This window comes from Elephas maximus, chromosome X, assembly GCF_024166365.1.
Source record: "Elephas maximus indicus isolate mEleMax1 chromosome X, mEleMax1 primary haplotype, whole genome shotgun sequence".
Lineage (NCBI taxonomy): Eukaryota > Metazoa > Chordata > Mammalia > Proboscidea > Elephantidae > Elephas > Elephas maximus.
The window spans coordinates 166,069,696-166,094,899 of NC_064846.1; the positions used below are offsets into that span (position 1 = coordinate 166,069,696).

Consider the following 25,204-nt stretch of genomic DNA (forward strand, 5'->3'; position numbering starts at 1 on the left):
GCGCACAAAAGCATGAAGAGAGAATGTGATTGGCTGGATGCAGCGTGCCTCACTGCTCTGATTCAGCTCTTCAAAATAGCCCTTCCAGAAAGTCCAAGCTGGCCCTCATTTACCCACCAGAGACACGCCAGGGGTTCCAAGTTTTATGGCAGCAGGGCTGAGGTTTGTGCTGTTGTAAGAGAGTTTCCAAATCATGGGTCCCACGTGGTTTTTGCCCCTTTCCACCTGACCAACTTCCAATCAAAGTGTTATGCTGTGTCTAGAAAAAGAATCAAGCCACCTTTCATCCCCCTGCCACTTGGTGGTTTCACTGATACAAGTCCAGGCCAGGAGTTACTGGTCCTTTCCGAAGCCACGGTAATGGATGAGGTATTTCCTGTGGGTGCCAAGTCATGAGCACCCTTTAACGCATGTGCTCCTTACCCTCTGAAGTTGGTATTATTCTCTCCGTGTTGCAGAGGAGGAAACCAGGCAGGGTTACATACCTTGCTCAAAGTCACCCAGATCTGGTTCTCAAGATGCCCTTGATTGTGACATTATAAATTAGATCAGTGTGAGGATCCACCCCTGCCTCTGTTTTTAATTGACAGAGGTTCTGGAGGGATGTTTTGACCTTCTTGACTTAGGTTGGCAATAATGATTTTCAAATAGTTTTTCTGGTATTGGTATGCTCTTGTCACTTCATCACAGTAAGACTGTGATGGCAGAAGGCTTGTCATGCTATTGAGTGTGTGCAGCAGTATCAATATCTTCCATTGTTTCACGGACTTTAGGTATGATCCGGCTCTACCCTCACCTATGGTCTCTCTAGATGCATTTGAACTGGCTGTAGAGGAGGAGGTTGGAGCAGGAATAGAGCAGCAAAAATAAGGCAGCACTGCTACTCTTAAAAATAACTAACATTTTAGTGCTTTACTGTTTATCATCCAATATGATCCACACCAACACCTAAAGTATATGGGACATGTAGCCATGTTATTGTCCCACTTAACTGATAAGAGACTGAGGTTCAGGCAAATGGCAGCTGGTCGGGGGACTCATGGACAGCGAGACCAGATTCCTGCCCCGAAGGAAAGCACAGCCGGCTCAGTCAGTCAGCTAGCAAGAATGCAGATTGAATTCCTCTATCCTACAAGTGTTGGTCATTACAGAAAGGCATATGAAAACCCAAAGAACACAAAACTCTGTGCTCATCTCTGTCCCTACCAGTCCTCCTGAAATTATCAAACGCCTCTCTCAGAGTTCCTAACACATGGTCTGAGAAACAATGTCCATGGCCAATTATGGTTCCTTAGTCTGCAATTTATACAACAGAATCAGAAAAATACTTACAATTTTTGCATAGATGTATGTGTCCCTTGAAACCATTTGGAAACTGGCACTGAGGCCTACTGGTTGGGTGATTCATAATTTAAAAATGTATTTCATTATAAATCAGTTGGAAAAAAACCTTTGAGGGGCTTGATTTTATAAATAGAAAACCAGTGGCCATCAAGTTGACCCCAACTCGTGGTGACCCCATGTGTGTTAGAGAAGAAGTGTGCTCCGTTGAGTTTTCAGTGGCTGATTTTTTGAAGTAGATCATCAGGCCTTTCTTCTGAGGTGCCTCTGGGTAGACTCAATCCTCCACCATTTGGTTAGCAGCTGAGCAAGCACGTGAACCGCTTGCACCGTGCAGCGACTCCTTATACGGAGAAGGACTTTATTGGCCTATTTTTGCCCATCTTTGTTTCTTTAGATTAAAAACAAAACCAAAACCCAGAAAACCCAGCCATACTCATTAAGATAATAACACGGAAATAATTGACAAGGCAGGTCCCTCTTAAAATAGATCATGCTAGGGTGATGGTGGAGTCCCTGGGTAGTGTAAACAGTTAACACACCCTGTTGCTTACCGAAAGGTTGGAGGTTCGTGTCCACCCAGAGGCACCTCAAAAGAAAGGTGTAGTGATCTACTTCTAAAAAAATCAAACATTGAAAACCAGTTCTGCTCTTTTTAAAAATAATATTTTATGGTGTTTTTGGTGAAAGTTTACATAGCAAATTAAGTTCCCATTTAACATTTTCTTATACATATTGTTCAGTGACATTGGTTACATTTTTCACAATGTGTCAGCATTCTCATTTCTATTCTGGCTGTTCCATTTCCATTAATCTAGCTTCCCTGCCCTCCCCCCTTACCTTCTCATCTTTGCTTTAGGGTAAAGGTTGACCAGTTGGTCTCATATAGATGATGTTTTGTAAAGGAGCATGGTACTCATGGGTAATATTGTTTGTTTTATGAGCCAATCAGTTATTTTGCTGAAAGGTGACCTCCAGGTGTGGTTTCAGTACAATGTTTAAAGGGTATATAGAGGTGATAGTCTCGGAGGTTCCTCTAGTCTAGTAAGTCTGGCCTTTTTAAAAAAAATGAGTTTTGTTCTAGCACAGTTCTACTTTGACACATATGTAGTTGCCATGAGTCAGAATCGACTCAGTGGCAACTGGTTTAGGGTGATGGTGTCACATGCATTTTAGATAGGAGGAGATCTCATAGGCCTCTTTTCCTGGCCTTTAAAATATCCTTCATATGTTGGGAACCCAGACCATGGGTGTTTTGTAGTTATGTCCCCTGGGGAGTCTGCTGGCAATTTGACAGTAGCTCATGGTATCACAGATAAAAACCTAAGGGCCCTGACATCGTACCCAAGGGCAGGGTGAGTCTGAACTTTTGCAGAATTACCTTCACAGCCTCCTTTGCTGTTCCTTCTCCAGCCGTGGCAGCAGGCCAGTTTAGCTGCATAGTGACAGACCCCAGGCTGGCCCGCCCATGCCGACAGCCCGTGATTCCTTGGACTGGGGATAAAGAAGCAGACATTAGGATGGAGAAAGCAGAAAGGGCAATAGAGACTCTTCCCTGCTACTCAACGAACTGGAGAGATGACAGTTACCCGGTTAGTTTCAACAAACATCGTAAGTACTAAATGAGATTTTGAAAACCTGAATTTATGGGTTGCCAGTCTCTGCTACTATCCCTTGCCAGCCTTCCCCCCTAACTGATTTTGTCCATTTCGTTCTTCCCTTCCCAAGACTAAAGGAATGGGGTTATTTAATGTAGTTTTAAATTAAAAGCCAGTCTTAGAGGAAATATCACCTGAAGGCCCCTTAGAAACGAGGCTGGTGAGACTTCGGCTTGATTACTTTGGACACATCCTCAGGAAAGACTAATCGCTGATAATGGACATCATGGTTGGTAAACTGGAGGATCAGCGAAAATGAGGGAAACCCTGCGTGAGATGGATTGACACAATAGCCTCAACAATGAACTCCAGCATACCAGTGATCGTGAAGATGGCATAGGATCAGGCAACATTTCATTTTGTTGTACATAAAGGAAGGTTGCCACGAGTCAGAGCCACCTTGACAGCAACTAAAAAGATTTAATCTATAAAACTAGAGCACATGAAAATGGCCAAAAATTTATGCCTCTGAGACTTATAGAATGCCAGTTTTCAAATCCATCCCATAAAGACACAGTGGCTAGCCAATTCCATCCCTGTTTCAGTGCTGAGTGTGGTAACGCTATTGCCTGGGCCTGTGGCTTTGTCCCAGACAAGAGCACTGCATGTCCACCCTGTTGGCCACCAGGGAACCACTGAACAAACTAGAATCTCTGCACAATCAAGACTGTTCAGAACTGGAAGTACCCAAGGGATCCCTCTGAGAAGCTTTCTCATGTTACTGGAGAGGAAACCCAAGCCCAGTGGAGTCTCATCCCCAGCAGAGCCACGTGTCAGGGATCCCAGCCCAGGGCTCGTTCTCATTCCACACGGCTTCCTGGAAACAGTTTGCTGAACTCTTTGACAGTAGAGCAAGAGTCGGCAAATATTTTTCATAAAGGGTCAGATGGTAAATGTTTTAGGCTTTGGGGGCCACACAGTGTCTGTCTTAACTACTTAACTCTGCCATAGTGCAGTGTAGTCATAGACAGTATGGAAATGGTGGGTTTGGCTGTGTGCCAGTAAGACTTTATTTAAGGACACTGAAATGCGAATTTCAGATACCTTTCATGTGTCACAAAATATTCTTTGGATTTTTCTTCGACCATTTGAAAATGTAAAGTCCTTCTTAGCTCACAGGCCACATACAAACAGCCGCTGAGCTCTATTTGGCCCTGTTGGCTATGGTTTGCCAACCACTGATCTAGAGGCCTGAATGCTGAACCTTCCCCATCAAGTACCCTTAAATGGGGAGGCCATGAGTGAAGATCCCTGCACGTTACCTACGAACTGTCCCGGTGTTCGACAGGGTGCTACTAGACTCTGAGAGAAAAGACTTGTGCTGTTGTATATTTTGTGCAGGGCTATGACTGACTGTTTCCTCATGCATATTAAATACACTGTAAAATGTTTCCTGGGCTTTTTAACAAAGAATGCACCATTTATCATGTGCTTTAAGTTGCAGGGCTGAGTTGTATGCAAGTTAATAATATCTTATTCAAGGTTGGGAAGTTAAACCTTGCAGGTTTCCCTCACGGTCGGCCTCTCCCACAAACTTGGTTATTCAGTTAAAAGCCAGAAGGAGGGGGCGGAGCCAAGATGGCGGACTAGGCAGACGCTACCTCGGATCCCTCTTACAACAAAGACACGGAAAAACAAGTGAATCGATCACATACATAACAATCTACGAACCCTGAACAACAAACACAGATTTAGAGACGGAGAACGAACTAATACGGGGAAGCAGCGATTGTTTCCAGAGCCTGGAGCCAGCGTACCAGTCAGGTACGGCACAAGCACAGAGACCTGCTCCACCCCCTTGAACTAACCCCGGGAGGGGGACCAGCTGGTTCCACGGGCGGCGTGGGACGCAGCCGGTAGGAGAAGTCCCCGGGAGGCAGTGACTGATCTTGGAGCAGAAAGAGCAGCATCCGAGCCGGGGAACCGTCCCGCAGGGATTAGGACTGCACGCAGGTACGCCATAAACACGGAGAGTTGCTCCACCCCCTGAACTAACCCCGGGAAGGGGACCAGCCGGGTCGCGCGGGCGGCGTGGGACGCAGCCGGTAGGAGAAGTCCCCGGGAGGCAGCGACTGGTATTGGAGTGGGGAGAACAGCGTTCCAGCCAGGACACTCGGTCGCGGCACAAGCACAGGGAGCTACTCCACCCATCTGAACTAACCCCGGGAGGGGGCCCACCTAGTTCACGGGGGCGGCACGGCCACGCGGCTGGAGAGACGAGAAGTCCCCGGGAGGCAGCGACTGATTTTGGAGTTGAGAGTGCACCGTCCCAGTAGGGGAGCCTTGACGCTGGGCGTGGGGCTGGAAGCGGAGGATCTGACCGTGACTCCAGCGGGCCAGACCCCCCGGGGGCAATCTCCACACAGCCAGCACACATAGGCGACGCGCCCGCGGGAATCTCAGATATAACAGTCATTCCAAGCAAGACAAGCAACTCTGGCTATATTCTGAGGTGCTACTCTCCTATCTCTCTGTTCCCTCCCCCACCCTTCCCAGGCGGCTTCATTAACATCTGAATAGCCTGAGCCAAAGGGAGAACTCTGATAGGGATCTGACTGCAGTTTTTTTTTTAGCGGATTTTCTGGAAAAACTAGTTTCCCAGTGATGGCTCGGAGACAACAATCCATATCAAACCACTTAAAGAAGCAGACCGGGACAGCTTCTCCAACCCCCCAAACAAAAGAATCAAAATCTTTCCCAAATGAAGATACAATTTTGGAATTATCAGATACAGAATATAAAAAACTAATTTACAGAATGCTTAATGATATCACAAATGAAATTAGGATATCTGCAGAAAAAGCCAAGGAACACACTGATAAAACTGTTGAAGAACTCAAAAAGATTATTCAAGAACATACTGGAAAAATTAATAAGTTGCAAGAATCCATAGAGAGACAACATGTAGAAATCCAAAAGATTAACAATAAAATAACAGAATTAGACAACACACTAGGAAGTCAGAGGAGCAGACTCGAGCAATTAGAATGCAGACTGGGACATCTGGAGGACCAGGGAATCAACACCAACATAGCTGAAAAAAAATCAGATAAAAGAATTAAAAAAAATGAAGAAACCCTAAGAATTATGTGGGACTCTATCAAGAAGGATAACCTGCGGGTGATTGGAGTCCCAGAACAGGGAGGGGGGACAGAAAACACAGAGAAAATAGTTGAAGAACTTCTGACAGAAAACTTCCCTGACATCATGAAAGACGAAAGGATATCTATCCAAGATGCTCATCGAACCCCATTTAAGATTGATCCAAAAAGAAAAACACCAAGACATATTATCATCAAACTCACCAAAACCAAAGATAAGCAGAAAATTTTAAAAGCAGCCAGGGAGAAAAGAAAGGTTTCCTTCAAGGGAGAATCAATAAGAATATGTTCTGACTACTCAGCAGAAACCATGCAGGCAAGAAGGGAATGGGACGACATATACAGAACACTGAAGGAGAAGAACTGCCAACCAAGGATCATATATCCAGCAAAACTCTCTCTGAAATATGAAGGCGAAATTAAGATATTTACAGACAAACACAAGTTTAGAGAATTTGCAAAAACCAAACCAAAGCTACAAGAAATACTAAAGGATATTGTTTGGTCAGAGAACCAATAATATCAGATATCAGCACAACACAAGGTCACAAAACAGAACGTCCTGATATCAACTCAAATAGGGAAATCACAAAAACAAACAAATTAAGATTAATTAAAAAAAAATACACATAACAGGGAATCATGGAAGTCAATAGGTAAAAGATCACAATAATCAAAAAGAGGGACTAAATACAGGAGGCATTGAACTGCCATATGGAGAGTGATACAAGGCGATATAGAACAATACAAGTTAGGTTTATACTTAGAAAAATAGGGGTATATAATGAGGTAACCACAAAAAGGTATAACAACTCTATAACTCAAGACAAAAACCAAGAAAAACGTAACGACTCAACTAACATAAAGTCAAACACTATGAAAGTGAGGATCTCACAATTTACTAAGAAAAACGCCTCAGCACAAAAAAGTATGTGGAAAAATGAAATTGTCAACAACACACATAAAAAGGCATCAAAATGACAGCACTAAAAACTTATTTATCTATAATTACCCTGAATGTAAATGGACTAAATGCACCAATAAAGAGACAGAGAGTCACAGACTGGATAAAGAAACACGATCCATCTATATGCTGCCTACAAGAGACACACCTTAGACTTAGAGACACAAACAAACTAAAACTCAAAGGATGGAAAAAAGTATATCAAGCAAACAATAAGCAAAAAAGAAGAGGAGTAGCAATATTAATTTCTGACAAAATAGACTTTAGACTTAAATCCACCACAAAGGATAAAGAAGGACACTATATAATGATAAAAGGGACAATTGATCAGGAAGACATAACCATATTAAATATTTACGCACCCAATGACAGGGCTGCAAGATATATAAATCAAATTTTAACAGAACTGAAAAGCGAGATAGATACCTCCACAATTATAGTAGGAGACTTCAACACACCCCTTTCGGAGAAGGACAGGACATCCAGTAAGAAGCTCAACAGAGACACAGAAGATCTAATTACAACAATCAACCAACTTGACCTCATTGACTTATACAGAACTCTCCACCCAACTGCTGCAAAATATACTTTTTTTTCTAGCGCACATGGAACATTCTCTAGAATAGACCACATATTAGGTCATAAAACAAACCTTTGCAGAGTCCAAAACATCGAAATATTACAAAGCATCTTCTCAGACCACAAGGCAATAAAACTAGAGATCAATAACAGAAGAACGAGGGAAAAGAAATCAAATACTTGGAAAATGAACAATACCCTCCTGAAAAAAGACTGGGTTATAGAAGACATCAAGGAGGGAATAAGGAAATTCATAGAAAGCAACGAGAATGAAAATACTTCCTATCAAAACCTCTGGGACACAGCAAAAGCAGTGCTCAGAGGCCAATTTATATCAATAAATGCACACATACAAAAAGAAGAAAGAGCCAAAATCAGAGAACTGTCCCTACAACTTGAACAAATAGAAAGTGAGCAACAAAAGAATCCATCAGGCACCAGAAGAAAACAAATAATAAAAATTAGAGCTGAACTAAATGAATTAGAGAACAGAAAAACAATTGAAAGAATTAACAAAGCCAAAAGCTGGTTCTTTGAAAAAATTAACAAAATTGATAAACCATTGGCTAGACTGACTAAAGAAATACAGGAAAGGAAACAAATAACCCGAATAAGAAATGAGAAGGACCACATCACAACAGAACCAAATGAAATTAAAAGAATCATTTCAGATTATTATGAAAAATTGTACTCTAACAAATTTGAAAACCTAGAAGAAATGGATGAATTCCTGGAAAAACACTACCTACCTAAACTAACACATTCAGAAGTAGAACAACTAAATAGACCCATAACAAAAAAAGAGATTGAAACGGTAATCAAAAAACTCCCAACAAAAAAAAGTCCCGGCCCGGACGGCTTCACTGCAGAGTTCTACCAAATTTTCAGAGAAGAGTTAACACCACTACTACTAAAGGTATTCCAAAGCATAGAAAATGACGGAATACTACCCAACTCATTCTATGAAGCCACCATCTCCCTGATACCAAAACCAGGTAAAGACATTACAAAAAAAGAAAATTATAGACCTATATCCCTCATGAACATTGATGCAAAAATCCTCAACAAAATTCTAGCCAATAGAATCCAACAACACATCAAAAAAATAATTCACCCCGATCAAGTGGGATTTATACCAGGTATGCAAGGCTGGTTTAATATCAGAAAAACCATTAATGTAATCCATCACATAAATAAAACAAAAGACAAAAACCACATGATCTTATCAATTGATGCAGAAAAGGCATTTGACAAAGTCCAACACCCATTCATGATAAAAACTCTTACCAAAATAGGAATTGAAGGAAAATTCCTCAACATAATAAAGGGCATCTATGCAAAGCCAACAGCCAATGTCACTCTAAATGGAGAGAACCTGAAAGCATTTCCCTTGAGAACGGGAACCAGACAAGGATGCCCTTTATCACCGCTCTTATTCAACATCGTGTTGGAAGTCTTAGCCAGGGCAATCAGGCTAGACAAAGAAATAAAAGGTATCCGGATTGGCAAGGAGGAAGTAAAGTTATCACTATTTGCAGATGACATGATTATATACACAGAAAACCCTAAGGAATCCTCCAGAAAACTACTGAAACTAATAGAAGAGTTTGGCAGAGTCTCAGGTTATAAAATAAACATACAAAAATCACTTGGATTCCTCTACATCAACAAAAAGAACACCGAAGAGGAAATAACCAAATCAATACCATTCACAATAGCCCCCAAGAAGATAAGATACTTAGGAATAAATCTTACCAAGGATGTAAAAGACCTATACAAAGAAAACTACAAAGCTCTACTACAAGAAATTCAAAAGGACATACTTAAGTGGAAAAACATACCTTGCTCATGGATAGGAAGACTTAACATAGTAAAAATGTCTATTCTACCAAAAGCCATCTATACATTTAACGCACTTCCGATCCAAATTCCAATGTCATATTTTAAGGGGATAGAGAAACAAATCACCAATTTCATATGGAACGGAAAGAAGCCCCGGATAAGCAAAGCACTACTGAAAAAGAAGAAGAAAGTGGGAGGCCTCACCTTACCTGACTTCAGAAACTATTATACAGCCACAGTAGTCAAAACAGCCTGGTATTGGTACAACAACAGACACATAGACCAATGGAACAGAATTGAGAACCCAGACATAGATCCATCCACGTATGAGCAGCTGATATTTGACAAAGGTCCAGTGTCAATTAACTGGGGAAAAGATAGCCTTTTTAACAAATGGTGCTGGCATAACTGGATATCCATTTGCAAAAAAATGAAACAGGACCCATACCTCACACCATGCACAAAAACTAACTCCAAGTGGATCAAAGACCTAAACATAAAGACTAAAACGATAAAGATCATGGAAGAAAAAATTGGGACAACCCTAGGAGCCCTAATACAAGGTATAAACAGAATACAAAACATTACCAAAAATGATGAAGAGAAACCCAATAACTGGGAGCTCCTAAAAATCAAACACCTATGCTCATCTAAAGACTTCACCAAAAGAGTAAAAAGACCACCTACAGATTGGGAAAGAATTTTCAGCTATGACATCTCCGACCAGCGCCTGATCTCTAAAATCTACATGATTCTGTCAAAACTCAACCACAAAAAGACAAACAACCCAATCAAGAAGTGGGCAAAGGATATGAACACACATTTCACTAAAGAAGATATTCAGGCAGCCAACAGATACATGAGAAAATGCTCTCGATCATTAGCCATTAGAGAAATGCAAATTAAAACTACGATGAGATTCCATCTCACACCAGCAAGGCTGGCATTAATCCAAAAAACACAAAATAATAAATGTTGGAGAGGCTGCGGAGAGATTGGAACTCTCATACACTGCTGGTGGGAATGTAAAATGGTACAACCACTTTGGAAATCTATCTGGCGTTATCTTAAACAGTTAGAAATAGAACTACCATACAACCCAGAAATCCCACTCCTAGGAATATACCCTAGAGATACAAGAGCCTTCATACAAACAGATATATGCACACCCATGTTTATTGCAGCTCTGTTTACAATAGCAAAAAGTTGGAAGCAACCAAGGTGTCCATCAACGGATGAATGGGTAAATAAATTGTGGTATATTCACACAATGGAATACTACGCATCGATAAAGAACAGTGACGAATCTCTGAAACATTTCATAACATGGAGGAACCTGGAAGGCATTATGCTGAGCAAAATTAGTCAGAGGCAAAAGGACAAATATTGTATAAGACCACTATTATAAGATCTTGAGAAATAGTAAACCTGAGAAGAACACATACTTTTGTGGTTACGAGGGGGGGAGGGAGGGAGGGTGGGAGAGGGTTTTTTATTGATTAATCAGTAGATAAGAACTGCTTTAGGTGAAGGGAAAGACAACACTCAATACATGGAAGGTCAGCTCAATTGGACTGGACCAAAAGCAAAGAAGTTTCCGGGATAAAATGAATGCTTCAAAGGTCAGCGGAGCAAGCGCGGGGGTCTGGGGAACATGGTTTGCGGGGACTTCTAAGTCAATTGGCAAAATAATTCTATTATGAAATCATTCTGCATCCCACTTCGAAATGTGGCGTCTGGGGTCTTAAATGCTAACAAGCAGCCATCTAAGATGCAGCAATTGGTCTCAACCCACCTGGAGCAAAGGAAAATGAAGAACACCAAGCCCACATGACAACTAAGAGCCCAAGAGACAGAAAGGGCCACATGAACCAGAGACCTACATCATCCTGAGACCAGAAGAACTAGTTGGTGCCCGGCCACAATCGATGACTGCCCTGACAGGGAGCTCAGCAGAGGACCCCTGAGGGAGCAGGAGATCAGTGGGATGCAGACCCCAAATTCTCATAACAAGACCAAACTTAATGGTCTGACTGAGACTGGAGGAATCCCGGCGGCCATGCTCCCCAGACCTTCAGCTGACACAGGACAGGAACCATCCCCGAAGACAACTCATCAGAAATGAAAGGGACTGGTCAGCGGGTGGGAGAGAGATGCTGATGAAGAGTGAGCTAATTATATCAGGTGGACACTTGAGATTGTGTTGGCAACTCTTGCCTGGAGGGGGGATGGGAGGATAGAGAGAGAGGGAAGCCGGCAAAATTGTCAAGAAAGGAGAGACTGAAAGGGCTGACTCAAGACGGGGAGAGTAAGTGGGAGTAGGGAGTGAGATGTATGTAAACTTATATGTGACAGACTGATTGGATTTGTAAACGTTCATTTGAAGCTTAATAAAAGTTATTATAAAAAAAAAAAAAAAGGAAAAAAAAAAAAATATTCTAGCAAAAAAAAAAAAAAAAAAGCCAGAAGGAATGGTCTGGGACATTTCATTAACTAAAGCACCAAATACAAGGATGATTTTATTATTTACTCTTTCTTAAAGGGGGCATTTTTTCACCCTTAATGTAATTAATTTGGGGGGGTTCTCAGTCATTCACTCAACCATTTAGAACAGGGTTTCTCAACCTTGACACTATTAGCCACTGTGGGGGGCTGTCCTGTGCATTGTAAGATGTTAAGCAGCATCCCTTGCCACTATCCATTAGTAGCACTCCTTCCCCTCCCCTCGCCAAGTAGTGACAACCAAAAATGTCTCTGGGTATTACCAGATGTCCTCTGGGCTGCAAAAGCCTCCCCTCCCTAATTGAGAACCACTGATTTAGAGTACTTTCTATTTTCTAAGCACCGTCTTAGGCACAGAGTACAGTGATGAAAAAGACCCAGTCTTTGTGCTGACGAGTTCACCATCTATTAGAAACAGAGAGATGACAGTATAGAACAGCATGGGAAGTGTCATTACAATGCTCTGAGAGGGAGTTTTGACTGAGAAATAATGCCTGGCATAATCTAATCTTCACATTACTAACAATTCTGTAAGTAATGCCACAATCTCCACCCAGTCTGCACGTAACTAACAATTCCCAAACAAGAAACCACGGACTACTGAGCAGAATGTGGCGTGAGTGGCAAGTGCTGATTCACACAGAGTAACGTCCTTAAGATATTTTTTATTTTAGCATTTTTAAAATTGAGACATAACTTACATAATATAACCGTTTAAAGGGTACACTTCGGTGGATTTTACTATATTCAATGTGTTGTACTCTTGGAACAAGTACATCCAGAGGGCTGTGTGGAAGCAAGGATGGCGAGACTTCGTCTTGTGTCCTTTGGGCATGTTATCATGAGGGACTAGCCCCTGGAAAAGGACATCATGCTTGGTCAGTGTGAAAGAGGAAGACCCTCAGTGAGATGGGTTGACACAGTGGCTGTAACAGTGGGCTCAAACACAGCAACAATTGCGAGGATGGCTCAGGACCGGGCAGCATTTCCTTCTGTTGTACACAGGGTCGCTGTGAGTCAGAGTCCACTTGACAGCACTTAACAACAACAAAGGACTTTAAACGGTGACTGACACAGTAAATGCTCCATAAGTGGTTGTGTTTATTAGTACTAGTATCAGGATTAATGTTATTATTATGAGATGTGTTGAATAAGGTCTAGAGTTTTAAACTTCTGTTGACTCATAACCAATTAAATCGATCTCAGTTTGAACTAGGTTTCTGCTTCAGTCCAGTTTCTCTGAGGGGGGAACGGGGGAAAGCTGGGATAGCCATGCCACCACCATGCCAGTCTGACCCCAAGTGAAGGAGACAGGGAAGAAAGGTTGGTGGAACATTCAGCAAGCTGAGGTGGGCGGGGGTGTGGGTAGAGTCCTGAAGCCAAAGTCGCCCTTCAGAAGTGAGCCATGTTTCCCACAAAAGAGCCTGCTTTAGTGTCCCTACCATTGGCAGGAGCAGCCCGTGGGAGGCGTGGCCATCACCCAAGTGCGGTGATGGATTTTGGAGCACTGGGCCCTTGGTCAGTTATACTCCCTGAAGTCGGAAGGCAGTGAGATAAGATCTCGTGGCCCCCACAGTTTCCATGTGACTTCGGAATCCCTGAGTGGTGCAAACAGTTAACACATTCAGCTGCTAACTGAAAGGTTGGAGGTTTGAGTTCACTCAGAGGTGCCTCGAAAGATCCACTGGCTATCTATTTCCAAAAAATCAGCCAATGAAAACCCTATGGAGCGCAGTTCTACTGGACACACGTGAGGTTGCCAAGAGTTAGAAATTACTTGATAGCAACTGCTTTTATTTATTTTTTTTGTATGTAGGAACTGATTTTCACTGTAAGGGGAGATGATTGTAGAATTTCACCTTGAGGAAACTGGCCTTAGATAGCATCCAGTTTCAACCTACCATTTTACAAATTAAGAAACTAAGGCCATGAAAGACTGGGTGACTTCTCAGTGATATTAGTAGCCAGACAGGAACACACTTCACCAAACTATTCATGCACCCATCTATCCATTTCCCCCCCCAAAATGTACTGGACACCGAGACTATAGAGCTGTATGAGCACAGCGTCTACCCATGAAGAACTTATAGTCTGAGTGAAGATGGGCAAGTAACTCTGGCAAGATGAACCCTACCAAAAGGCTAAGTTCTCAAGAACAAGAGGAAGATATCCAGCTCCTATCCGTCAGTTTGTCATTGTGGCTTGCATGGTGCTGTGATTCTGGAATCTATGCCACCAGTATTTCAAATACCAACAGGGTCACCCATGGTGGACAGGCTTTAGTGGCTCTTCCAGGCTAAGACAGACTAGGAAGAAAGGTATGGAGATCTACTTCAGAAAACCTTATAGATCACAATAGAACATTGTCCGACTTGCTTGTTTTGGACACATCCTCAGGAGGATCAATTGCTGGAGGAGGCAAGGGAGGCCCTCAGAGAGATGGATTGGCACAATCGTCACAATGATGGGCTTGAACATGCTGGTGATTGTGAGGATGATGCAGGACCAGGCAACGTTTCGTTCTGTTATACATAGGTTGCCATGTGGTGGAGTTGACTTGAGGGCAGCTAACAAACAGTAACAAAGGGGAAGATATTGGAGCGGTTAGGTTGGGATGGGTGGGTGAGGGAGATTCTGGAGGAAATGGTGTCTAATATGAATTCTGGTAACTGGGGAATGTACCCAGGTGAAGTGGAGGAGGCAGTCTGGTGGGGAGGGTGTTCCAGGCAGAGAAAATAGTCTGTGTCAAGGATGGAACCACTAAGAGCATGGGGAGTAGGTGGCCTGTAAATTCAAGCATACAGAGTGGTGTGTATTTGGAGCAGGGGAATGGGAAGGGCCGCAGAAGGAATAGTGGGATGGAGAAGGCGCGGGGAGATAAGCAAAGGCTACATAGAAAAGGCCTTGTGTCCACGTGGAACATTTTGTCCATCCTGAAGCCTTTGGAGACCTATAGAAGAACTTTAAATTGTTGGAAATATCCAAGATTTTGCAATACACAAAACAGCCTCCATAGAAGTAGGGTGAACTCAATAAGCCCCAACAAGATCCCTGAAACAGATGAGAAAACTCACAAAAGCGAATTGAAATTTGTTGAAATATGATATATATATATAAATATAAAAAGCCTAATTCGAAACTTTGTTGAAAGAACCCAGGGTTCATTGTTCAGATGGCCAAACCCATTTCGTATGTGTTGGTTAAAGTCAATTATTTGAGAAGAATACTTCCTGGGGTTAACTAACAACAGAAGGAAGTTACCAGAAGATGAAATTCATATACTGTTTGCACATTACCACAACTCTCCAGAGAGATCTACTTTTTCTCCAGCTTTATTGCTTACACATGGCGGGCTTTAGGTGAAACTGAGAAATCTGAGGTGCATTAATTTCTCCCAAGTCATCATTTTTAGCTTTGTACAAAGCGCCACTTGTAAAACGCTCCAAAATGTTAATGACTAACACTTGCGCCATCAAAAACTAGTTAATAAGGTAAGATTACTGATCCACTGTAAGGGATTCCTTCCCCAGCCACAAATGCATCTTAGTATTACTGCTCTGTTGGAAGATATCGGAAGTTTGTCACCTAATCTAGCCTTGTGTGTGTGTTTACAAGTCAACTCATGATTGAGAACTATAAAATGGGTTCTCCTATTTTGACAGCTACACAAATCAGAAAAACCCAGTTCTGCACCAGCTGCTCTACATGTTCTGTACATATTTTCTAAAGGAGAGCAGGCAGCTTGAAACAACTTTGCAGGAAGAAACAGGAGAAAACCATGCAGGTCCATAAACAAGCTAAACAATAAAAAAGAAAAAAATGCAGGAAGAAACAGCAGAAAACCATGCAGGTCCATAAACAAGCTACATGCCTTTTAATTAGTGGATGTGCAGTCCGCGTATTCCACCAGTTTTGAGAAATACCTTCAAAGGGCCTGCCACAACTGGGCTCTTACTAGTTTAATTCTACGTCTGGTCATGAAAATGGAAAAATAGCTTAAAAGGGAAAACTCACTAGTGGGTAGAATTGCCAATAATTACTTGCTGATTTGTGGATGCCAGAGGAAATTGATTTATTACACCAAAAAGCCAGCTCTGCAGTCTGTATTTACCAGTTTTTTTTTTAATGCACATATACAGCTTTTTAAAATTTATGGATAAAAAAGAAAATTATTAAAATATTTATGTTTAAGTCAAAACAGTAATATCCCGGGGGAGAAGAGAATCCAGTACAGGCAAGCATGATGTTGACTATAAAAGAAGAGCACATTATCTTGTAAGATCTCCTTTAAACTGCTAAAAAAAAAAGCTTTAACTTTTAGTTTCTACACACTTCTTGTGATGTTCCAAGTCAATGTTAGTAAATGATTCGGATTACTTTCCCAGCATCCTCTCTTCTACCTGTTCTTTGCTCCAATTCCATGCTGACTTTTTTTTTACTAGCTTTCCCATCACTAATTCAATAATTCTATTGCTTTGATACCTAATTATAAGTATCCTGGATATGGAAGATAAACTATTAGGTTACACCATATGAAACTGCCATTTTTAGAAGTAAAAAATGGCCAGATATCTGTAATTGCATAAGCTGCAGTTGAACCAGTGTGGAAGAGGAGGCCAAGTACTCACCCAACCTGCTTGTCTCCTGTGCAGGAGGCTGCACTGTACCTATTAGCCAGCTAGCCAATTAGATGGGGCCACATGACTGGTTTTGGCCAATGAGTGGGAGGGACATGCTATCTCCAGGCCAGGCTCACAGAGGCTCCCATGATGCTCTGCTTTCCTGTCAGCCCATTGAATAAAGAAGTGTCTGCAACTTGGAGAAAGATGGTGGCCATGATGGATGGAGCCTAGTCTCATGTGAAGGCACACTGTACAGTCTATCAAACCTGCCTCGTACTGCGAGGTGGGCAAGAAGTAAATGTTTACTGTGTTCAGCCATTGAGACTGTGAGATGGTTTGATGCAGAAGTCACCAACTACTGAGCAACACAGTAGTATTTTGAAAGCCATTTCCTTTCCCAAACTAAAATCTAGTACACATCATTTTTTCTTTATATGTGAATCCATTCATAACAAAACAACAGCAAAAAAGCCTTACAGAGCTAGCAATGTGAATCACATTTAGTGAATCATTTCTATTTTTTTAAATGTGTAAAATTGGGCAGTACATTCTGGAATATCAAGGATGCATGGGTAAGGCATAGTATCACTCTTTGGAATTTAAAGATGCCTGGATATAAACGAGCTTTTATGCATTGAGTTGGAGGAACTCAGCTGCCTAGAGCCAGATAAATTGAGAGTAATTGATAAGAAGAAACTTCTGAGCCTGGAAAGGGAATGGCCTGGGCTTGAACCAAACCGATCCCACCAACATCCTCTGCCACCTTGGGAGGTCTGGGTGGACCTGCCAGTTGCTCGCGCATCCTCTCACTCTTTTTCTTAAGTCTCTCCCTAAGCAATGTTTGTCATATACAAGGCCCAGGGAACCCAGTCCCGAGGCAGGAAAGTGTCAGCCCAGTGACCACATCTCTGCAGAGAGGAGGCCCCGAGTGGTGGGAGTCTGAGCTAAATGCTGACTTGCCCAGAGTTCCTTTAATGCATTATACAGCTTGCTGTCGACATTGACGAAACTCATCAGAAAATCACTGTCTCCACAGCTGAAGTTAATTTAAAAACATTCCAGGGACTCTGTAAGTGGTATAGTATTTCTTCGTGGGATTCCTTATTTTCTGCAAAAATATACTGTGCCAGAATTCTTAGTGTGCTCGTTTATGGTCCGGTTCCAGGAAACTCATGATATTCTCCAAGACAAATTGAGAAGGTAAAACCTCTTTTGCTGATGTTTAAGTACGTTTAAATATTGCCCAGCAAGTAGAATAACATTTTCTACATAGGGATAGTAAGGTCCGGCCATGAGGTTTTGTTTTGACCATAGTGCTCAATATGGCAGGTCCCTTGTGCATAACCAGTTAAAATTAATTCTGGGTTCCTACCCATATTCAGGGGACAAAGCCTAAGTTCAGCAGGCCCAGAGATTCCTCAGAAGAGTTATCACCTTCCCGAACGTGTAGCAGTTTAAGAGCCCAACAAAAACTGGCCCAGGCTACCAAACTCTCCTGTACCGGTATATGTTGATGTATCTTCAGATGCCTCATGGCGTAACAGGTAGGGGTAGTAGCAAACATCCGGCAAAACTTGGAACTTTTATTGCTTTCTCCCTCTCTCCTACTGATCTTCCAAGCTCAGGAGTTGGGTGGAGATTGGGGATGGGGAGTGCCTTAGTTTGCGCTCCCTCAGAAGCAGACCTTTAGACAATGATGTGAATGTAAGTGGTTTATTTAGGAGGCAAAGGGAACATTGATAAAGGCACAGGGAAATGCGAGAGGAAGGGAAGGTGGTCAATAAAGGTAATGAGCCATAGCTTCATTTATTTGGCAGCATTTTTTCTTTCCTAATGTACATAATACTAGTGTGCTTATAGACAATGGTGTCTCAGATTTGATAAATACAAATGCAAAATTAAAAAAAAAAAACAACTAAACTCTTGACTGTCTCTGCAGAACTCACCCCTTCCTGCCCATCCCAGAGCAGAGAGCATCCAAACTGGCTGAAGCCAAAAACCTGCACATCATTCCTGATAGCTCCCTCTTCCTTCCTGCTCACATCAGCCCAGTGCTGAGTCTTGTTCCTAACCAGGGCTCCAGACCATGTCCTCCTCTCCCTCCTGGCCGCCCAGACACACAGCCATCATCTGAACCACTACCATAGCTTCCCTTTGCTTCTTCATTTGTCCCTTCCAGCCCACACCTCAGTTTTCATCTTAAAATTTCAATTAGATCCTGTTAACCTTCTCTATAAAATCTTTCTGCGGCTTTCCGTTGGGTTAAGAATAAAGTCCATTCTACTTAAAATGGCATAAAAGTCCCTGCTTGATCTGGCCTTTGCCTACTTCTCTAGCCTTATCTTGTATGATTCTCCCCCATGCTTACTCTGAATGAATGAATTTGATGGAGAATAAATGCTTCAGTTCAATGCTTCAGTTGCCAACAGAGGTAGCTGACTTGATAATACTTGATAACTGAAGAGCAAGGTCATGATGTTTTAAAGATACTTGCTATTTTGATTTTTAATTTTGCATTTGTATTCTTCAAATCTGAGATGCCATTAATTATAAGCACACTATTACATACATTAGGAAAAAAATGCTGCCAATTAAACTGTGGCTCATTGTCTTAATGGTAATTCTGTGCAATGCATGAACTGGTCACAACTGTGTTGGCTTTTAAGCACACAGAGCCTGCAAGGCCTCCATCACTCTCTTCTGCTCTCAGAATCAAGTCCAAGCTTCTTGGCTCAACATACCGGGTTCCTGGAAGCCTGGTTCTGGCTTGCCTTGCCTTCCTTGCCTCTTGGCAGCCACTGGGTTCATGACCTCTGATGCTGGCCAATTCACATATTCTCCTGTGTCTTGGGCCTTGGGCCTTGTCTCTGGATAGACCTTCTGCAAGTATGTATCCATCCATCCATCCATTTAGTACTATGCAATACATACTATGCATTAAGCACTGAGCTATTTTCCTTCTCTTCCTTGTTTCATACAGGTGGACTCACATCGTCTCTATAAAGACAGCTTAAATGTCATTCCCTGCCTTGAGTTTTCCTTAGCAGAATCAAGTCCTGTGTTATCTGTATTCTGTGGGGTGTCTTATATGTTTATGTGTGTTTTGAATATACATAATAGATGTATATAGATGTGAATATAAATACATATATATTATTTACATGTAAATAATACGTTATTTCCCTATCCTCCTCCCTTGATCATTTATTCACTAAATTTTTAGTAAACACCTACCATGTGCCAGGCACTGGGCTTGGAGCTGGAGTTATAATCCCCGCCCCCCACCCAAAATAAAATAAAAAGACGTTGGCTTCCAGACCAAGTTGTCAAGTGGGGGTAGCTGATAGATATGCATCTCTAGCATTCAGGGGAATGCTTGGGCATGTTAACTGTTCAATTAATGTTTGGTGAATTGACATGCATTAATTTTAACTCCTTTTAGAATTCTTTTTTTCCATAAATGAAGTCTTTAGATTTAAAACATGTTAGTTATCGAAGCTCATACACTGGGACCTGGCAAGTTAACTGATAAAACTGGAAGTACTGCTGATCCCTCTCGACAAAATAGTTGAAGGAAAGTGATTTAATTTTCCATGGGAGATAACCACAGTCTTTAAATCTGTCATTTGGTCACTGTGAGATTCTTGAAAAATCACTTATTCTTTTGAAACTCAGTTTACTCATCTGTAAATTTGGAGATGTAATCTGTATTCCACACATGGCGGACATGGTGAGTGGCACCCAATATTTCTTCTCCCCTTCTTCCTTAGTCATAAGATTGCTATTACCTGGCCACCCAGAATAAAGACTACATTTTCCAGCCTTCGTCTAAGTTCTGGCCAATGGGATGTAAGCAGAAGTGGCATGTGCAACTTCTAGGAAGTGGCTGTAAAGGGAAGAGGGATGTTCTTCTCATTTATTTCCTCTTGGCTGAAATGGCTGAAATGTAGACATGTTTGCTGGAGCTCAAGAAGCCACCTTAGACCATGAGGTGAGTCCCTTCTGGTAGAGACACAGGATGGAGGAGCCTGGGTCCCTGATTCCATGGAGCACTATACCAACAACTGTTTATCTTCTTTAAGCCAAGGTTATTTGAATTTTCTATCATTTGCAGCCAACATCAAAGTATCAAAAAGCGATGTTGCTATGACCACTAGCTTCTATAAACCAGTTACTCCTATTCTGATATTTCCTCCTTAAAACTCCCCAAATCAAATAGCTTGTGAAGCACAGTTTTCACAGTCTTCATTCAACTGAAAATCAAGTCCAGGTGTACTTATGTTCTTTGGTTCCACATGGTTTCAGTCTTTTCTGAGTGCACCTTAAGAAATCTGCATGATTTATGCACATAAATTACATATAAACAGGACTTTAAGCCTTCCAAGCCAGTGGCAATATTGCAGTTAGGTCTCTGAGATGATTTCTGTGTTCATTGGATGTTCCATGATTACTATTTCCTAGAAATATTGAGCTTTTGAGTTTTGAGCATAGTCCCACTAATTCTGATTTAAAAAAAAAAAGAATGATATGCCAGTCACTAAAAAAAAAAAGCACTAAAATCATGTTAAAAAATAAGATCTAGCCCATAAAGCCAAGGACAACAGACAGAAAACTCAGGGTTCCTGTGGTAGCCTGCCTGAATAATGTCCCCCACCCCACCCAATAGTCCACATCCTAATGCCTGGAACTTGCGAATGTTTGTTACCTTACATGGCAAAAGGGACTTTGCAGATGTGATCATGTTAAGGGTACTGAGATGGGGAGATTATCCTGGTAGGTCTGGTGTAATCACCAGTGACCTTGTAAGAGGGACACAGGAGGAGGCTGAGCCAGGGAGAAGGCATTGTGACAAGGGAGGAAGAGACTGGAGTGATGCAGCCATAAGCCAATGATTACAGGCAGCCTCTAGAAGCTGTAACAGATAAGGAACAGATTCTCCCCTGGAGCCTCCAGAAGGAGCCAGCCCTGCCAACACCTTGATTTTAGTCCCATAAGACTTATTTTAGGGAGCCCTGGTTTTTTTTGGTGGTGCAATGGTTAAGTGCTGGTAGTTGGTTGGTAGTTCGAACTCACCCAGTGGCTCCATGGGAGAAAAGACCTGGTGATCTGTTCCATAAAGATTACAACTTTGGAAACCCTGTGAGACTATTCTACCCTGTCCTTTAGGGTCACTATGAGTCAGAATTGACTGCAAGGCAGGCAGCAACAACAAGACTTATTTTAGACTTTTGACCTCCATAACTGCAAGAGAATAACTTTGTGTTTTTTTAAGCCACTATGTTTGTGGTAATTTGTTACAGCAGCAACAGGAAATGAATACATTGCCTTAAAATGGGGCTCTGAGAAGAATCAATTCCTAACATAGCATGTGGTTTGCAGTCAGCAGGCCCCTCTCCATGAATGCAGAGCCACCATGTACCTAGTCATTCCCTCACCTGTCATGTGATTTTTACTTGAATTCAATAGAGAAAAAAAATGTAGAATAGGAATCTGTTAGAAGTAGGGACTTCCTCCAATTTTGATTCTCAAGGATAGCAAAGTTAATATATTTATCTTACGTGCTCAAGGCAAAAAAATCCTTAAGAAACCTGCATGTCAGAACCTGGAACACACAAGATGGAGTTCGGACAAATAGTCTAGACCAGTGCTGTCTATATTTATAGAAATATAATAGCCACATATGGCATTTGAAATTTTCTAGTAGAGCAACTGTTTCTAATCACATTAAAAAAAATTTTTAAAAGGTGATGTTAATTTTAAGAATATGTTTTATCTAGTGCGCTGTATGGAGCCCTGGTGGTACGGTGGTTAAGAAGTAGATGGCCAGCCAGTGTCACAAAACAATGTGTGTATTGTTTAACGAGAAACTTGTTTGCTCTGTAAACCTTCGTCTAAAGTACAATACAAAAAAAAAAGAGGGAGAGGAAAAAAAGTAGTAGATGGCCAGGCCTTTCTTCCAAAGTGCCTCTGGGTAGACTAGAACCTGCAACCCTTCGGTTTGCAGTCGAGTGTGTTAACCGTTTGCACCACCCAGGGACTCCATTGGACTCTTTGTAAACTATCGGTTAGTAGTCGAGCACTTTACCGTTTGTGCCACCCAGGGACTCTAGTGCATACATTCCAAAAATCAAAAACCAAACCTGTTGCCACTGAGTTGATTACAACTCATAGGGACCCTATAGGACGGAGTAGAACTGCCTCATAGGGTTTCCAAGGAGCACCTGGTGGATTTGAACTGCTGACCTTTTCATTAGCAGCCATAGCTCTTAACCACACTATGTCACCAGGGTGCATACATTAGACATCTCTATATAGTAGCCACAGTTTTTAGGATAAATTGTGAAACCCCAGGAAATACCCAGGTGGCACACATCTCTGCAGGGTGTGTTGCCTTCTCTGTAACTGTGTTGGCGTGGCTTGGAGTCTGGAGTTGATTACCTGTGGTTCCCGCGCAGTTCCTGAAGAGTGGACCACTTAACAGTTGGGAGCATGCTGGAGCAGATAATACCCACACCAGCTCAGGAACCTGATACTGTGCAAGGAAACCACTTCTTACATCTTGAAAACTGCAGAATTGGAAAATCCTGACACGGATCCTCCAGTTTAATATTCTTTGGTTGATTCAGGAGCTTTTCGGCTTTTATTTTAATTTGGTGGCACTTTGAAAGTGGAGCTCTGGAGGTCTGTTTGCTGACTGCTAAAGAACTATTAATCCTGTCTCCAAATAGCACTTGGTCTGTCTTAAGTGGACTTTCTAGCAATACAAGAACTTCCAACGTGCAAGGAAACTGTGATTATGAGCAAATTGCATCTGCTCACGTTTTTATCATGAAAAGGAAATTGAAACTTGATGAATCCTACATTCTCAGAACCTGGTTTGTTGTTTGAACTTCAGAATCCCTTAATACCTTGGCTGACTCTGATGAAAGATATTTTCCTGTAAGTCAAGCAAAGAGAGTCCAGCTCCCCTTTAGGAAGCTCTCATCTTGCTCTGCCTGGGAATCATAAACTAAAGGTCTCTCTAGCTCAAGGGTTCTCACCTGGGGGTGATTCTGCCCTCCCCAGGGGACACTGGGCAATGTTCACAGACATTTTGGGTTGTCACAATTTGGAGGATGGGTGCTACTGGCATCTAGTTGGTAGAGACCAGGGATGCTCGTGAACATCCTTCAGTGCACAGGACAGCCCCAAGCCCAACAAATTATCTAGCTCCAAAGGTCAATAGTGCCTGGTGCTGACCCAGTAGACATCTAAGTAGCAAAAAGTCATAGGAACCAGAGAAGCAGGAAGCCTTCTCCAGCTGAGGTTTCTCAAGAGGTCACCCTAGTGTACTGGTTAAGAGCAAGAACTCTGGGCCAGACTGCCTGAATTTGAATTCCAGTTCCATCACATACTGGCTGTGCCACCTCGGGCAAATTACTCAACCTCTTTGTGCCTTGTTTCTCTACTAGTACTTCCCCCTCGGGGTTGTTAGGAAGTATAAATGGTTTAATATTCTCAAAGTGCTTACAACAATGCAAGGCCCACAGTGAGCACTGTGTAAAAACACATAAGTGGGTGTTTATTAAGGGGTTTCGGAAAATAAGTTCCTGGAAAAGTCAGTTTCAGGGCTTAGAAAAGTAAGGAAATGGCTTCAGATTCTGAATTGCTATATCAAGAAGAGCGAGGGGATTTCATATGACGACCCCGTTTTCTCTTACCAGTTCATCAACCCTCAAAAAGGCAGCGAGCGGAGGAGTCCGCCCGCAACAGGTCCTGTGAGCGGGAACCCAGCCCAAGCTCACTCTCTAGCCCCTCAGTTTCTTTCCCTTCTTCCACGGCAAAAGCAGAGACGGACAACCAGTTGGAACCCTCCGTACAGAGTGGAGAATACATAACTGCACACACGAGACCTTCGGCCCCCCCCCCGCCTCCCACGCACACATTCACGCATATTCACACACCCGCCCCTACCTACAGTCGATGTCTGCAGACCACCAAACCCACACCCGCCCAGAGGTCTGCGCTCACAGCGCCCGGCCTCCCTCCAGTAACCTGCTGGACGCAGCCAGGTGGGGCGCAGCTGATGCAAAGGGCACTGGGTGCAAAGATTAGCCAAAGGGGCGCTGGAGGAAAGTCCGGGTGCGCTCCGGCCTCGCAGCATTGCGAGAAATCCAGTCTCAGAGTGCACAGACACACGCATGCACACACACCCACACACGCGTGGGGATGCCTGGAGGAACCCGGGACAAAGAGAAGGGGCCGATCGCAAGCCAGCCACTCACCTGGCTGCACTCCCTAATCCACCTGCCACCCAGGGGAGCAGCAGCAGGAGCGCGAGCCCCCAGGGTGGTCGCATCTTGGCGCGGGGCCTCCCTCCTTTGCTGCGGTCAACTGCTCCTCCCCCTGCACCCCCTCAGGAGGGTGCCCGGACGCGGGATGCGGGCGCAGCGGGACTACCGCCTGCTCGCTCTGCGGCCGATCAGGGCTGCGCTCCTCCCGCAGCTCCCGGGTCGGGCGCTCCGGCGAGGCGCGCGCGTCTCAGGAGAGGCTGGGACGTCGGGGAAGGCGCGCTTGGGCTCCTCTGAGAAGCGGACCCGGGCGAGCCAGCCAGGG

The 25,204-nt window shown here is 42.9% G+C and overlaps 1 protein-coding gene across 1 annotated transcript in view; it reads right to left on the bottom strand.

Moving 5' to 3' along the window:
* EGFL6 (EGF like domain multiple 6) overlaps positions 1–24,947 on the bottom strand; it is an 86,352-nt gene extending 61,405 nt beyond the window's left edge. Inside the window, exons 1-2 of the mRNA XM_049871567.1 lie at positions 24,874–24,947; positions 2,723–2,835 (exon numbers count right to left, since the gene is read on the bottom strand). Of these exons, the coding sequence (XP_049727524.1) occupies positions 2,723–2,835; positions 24,874–24,947 (187 nt within the window). The remainder of the gene's footprint in view (positions 1–2,722; positions 2,836–24,873) is intronic.
* Positions 24,948–25,204: the final 257 nt, after the last annotated feature.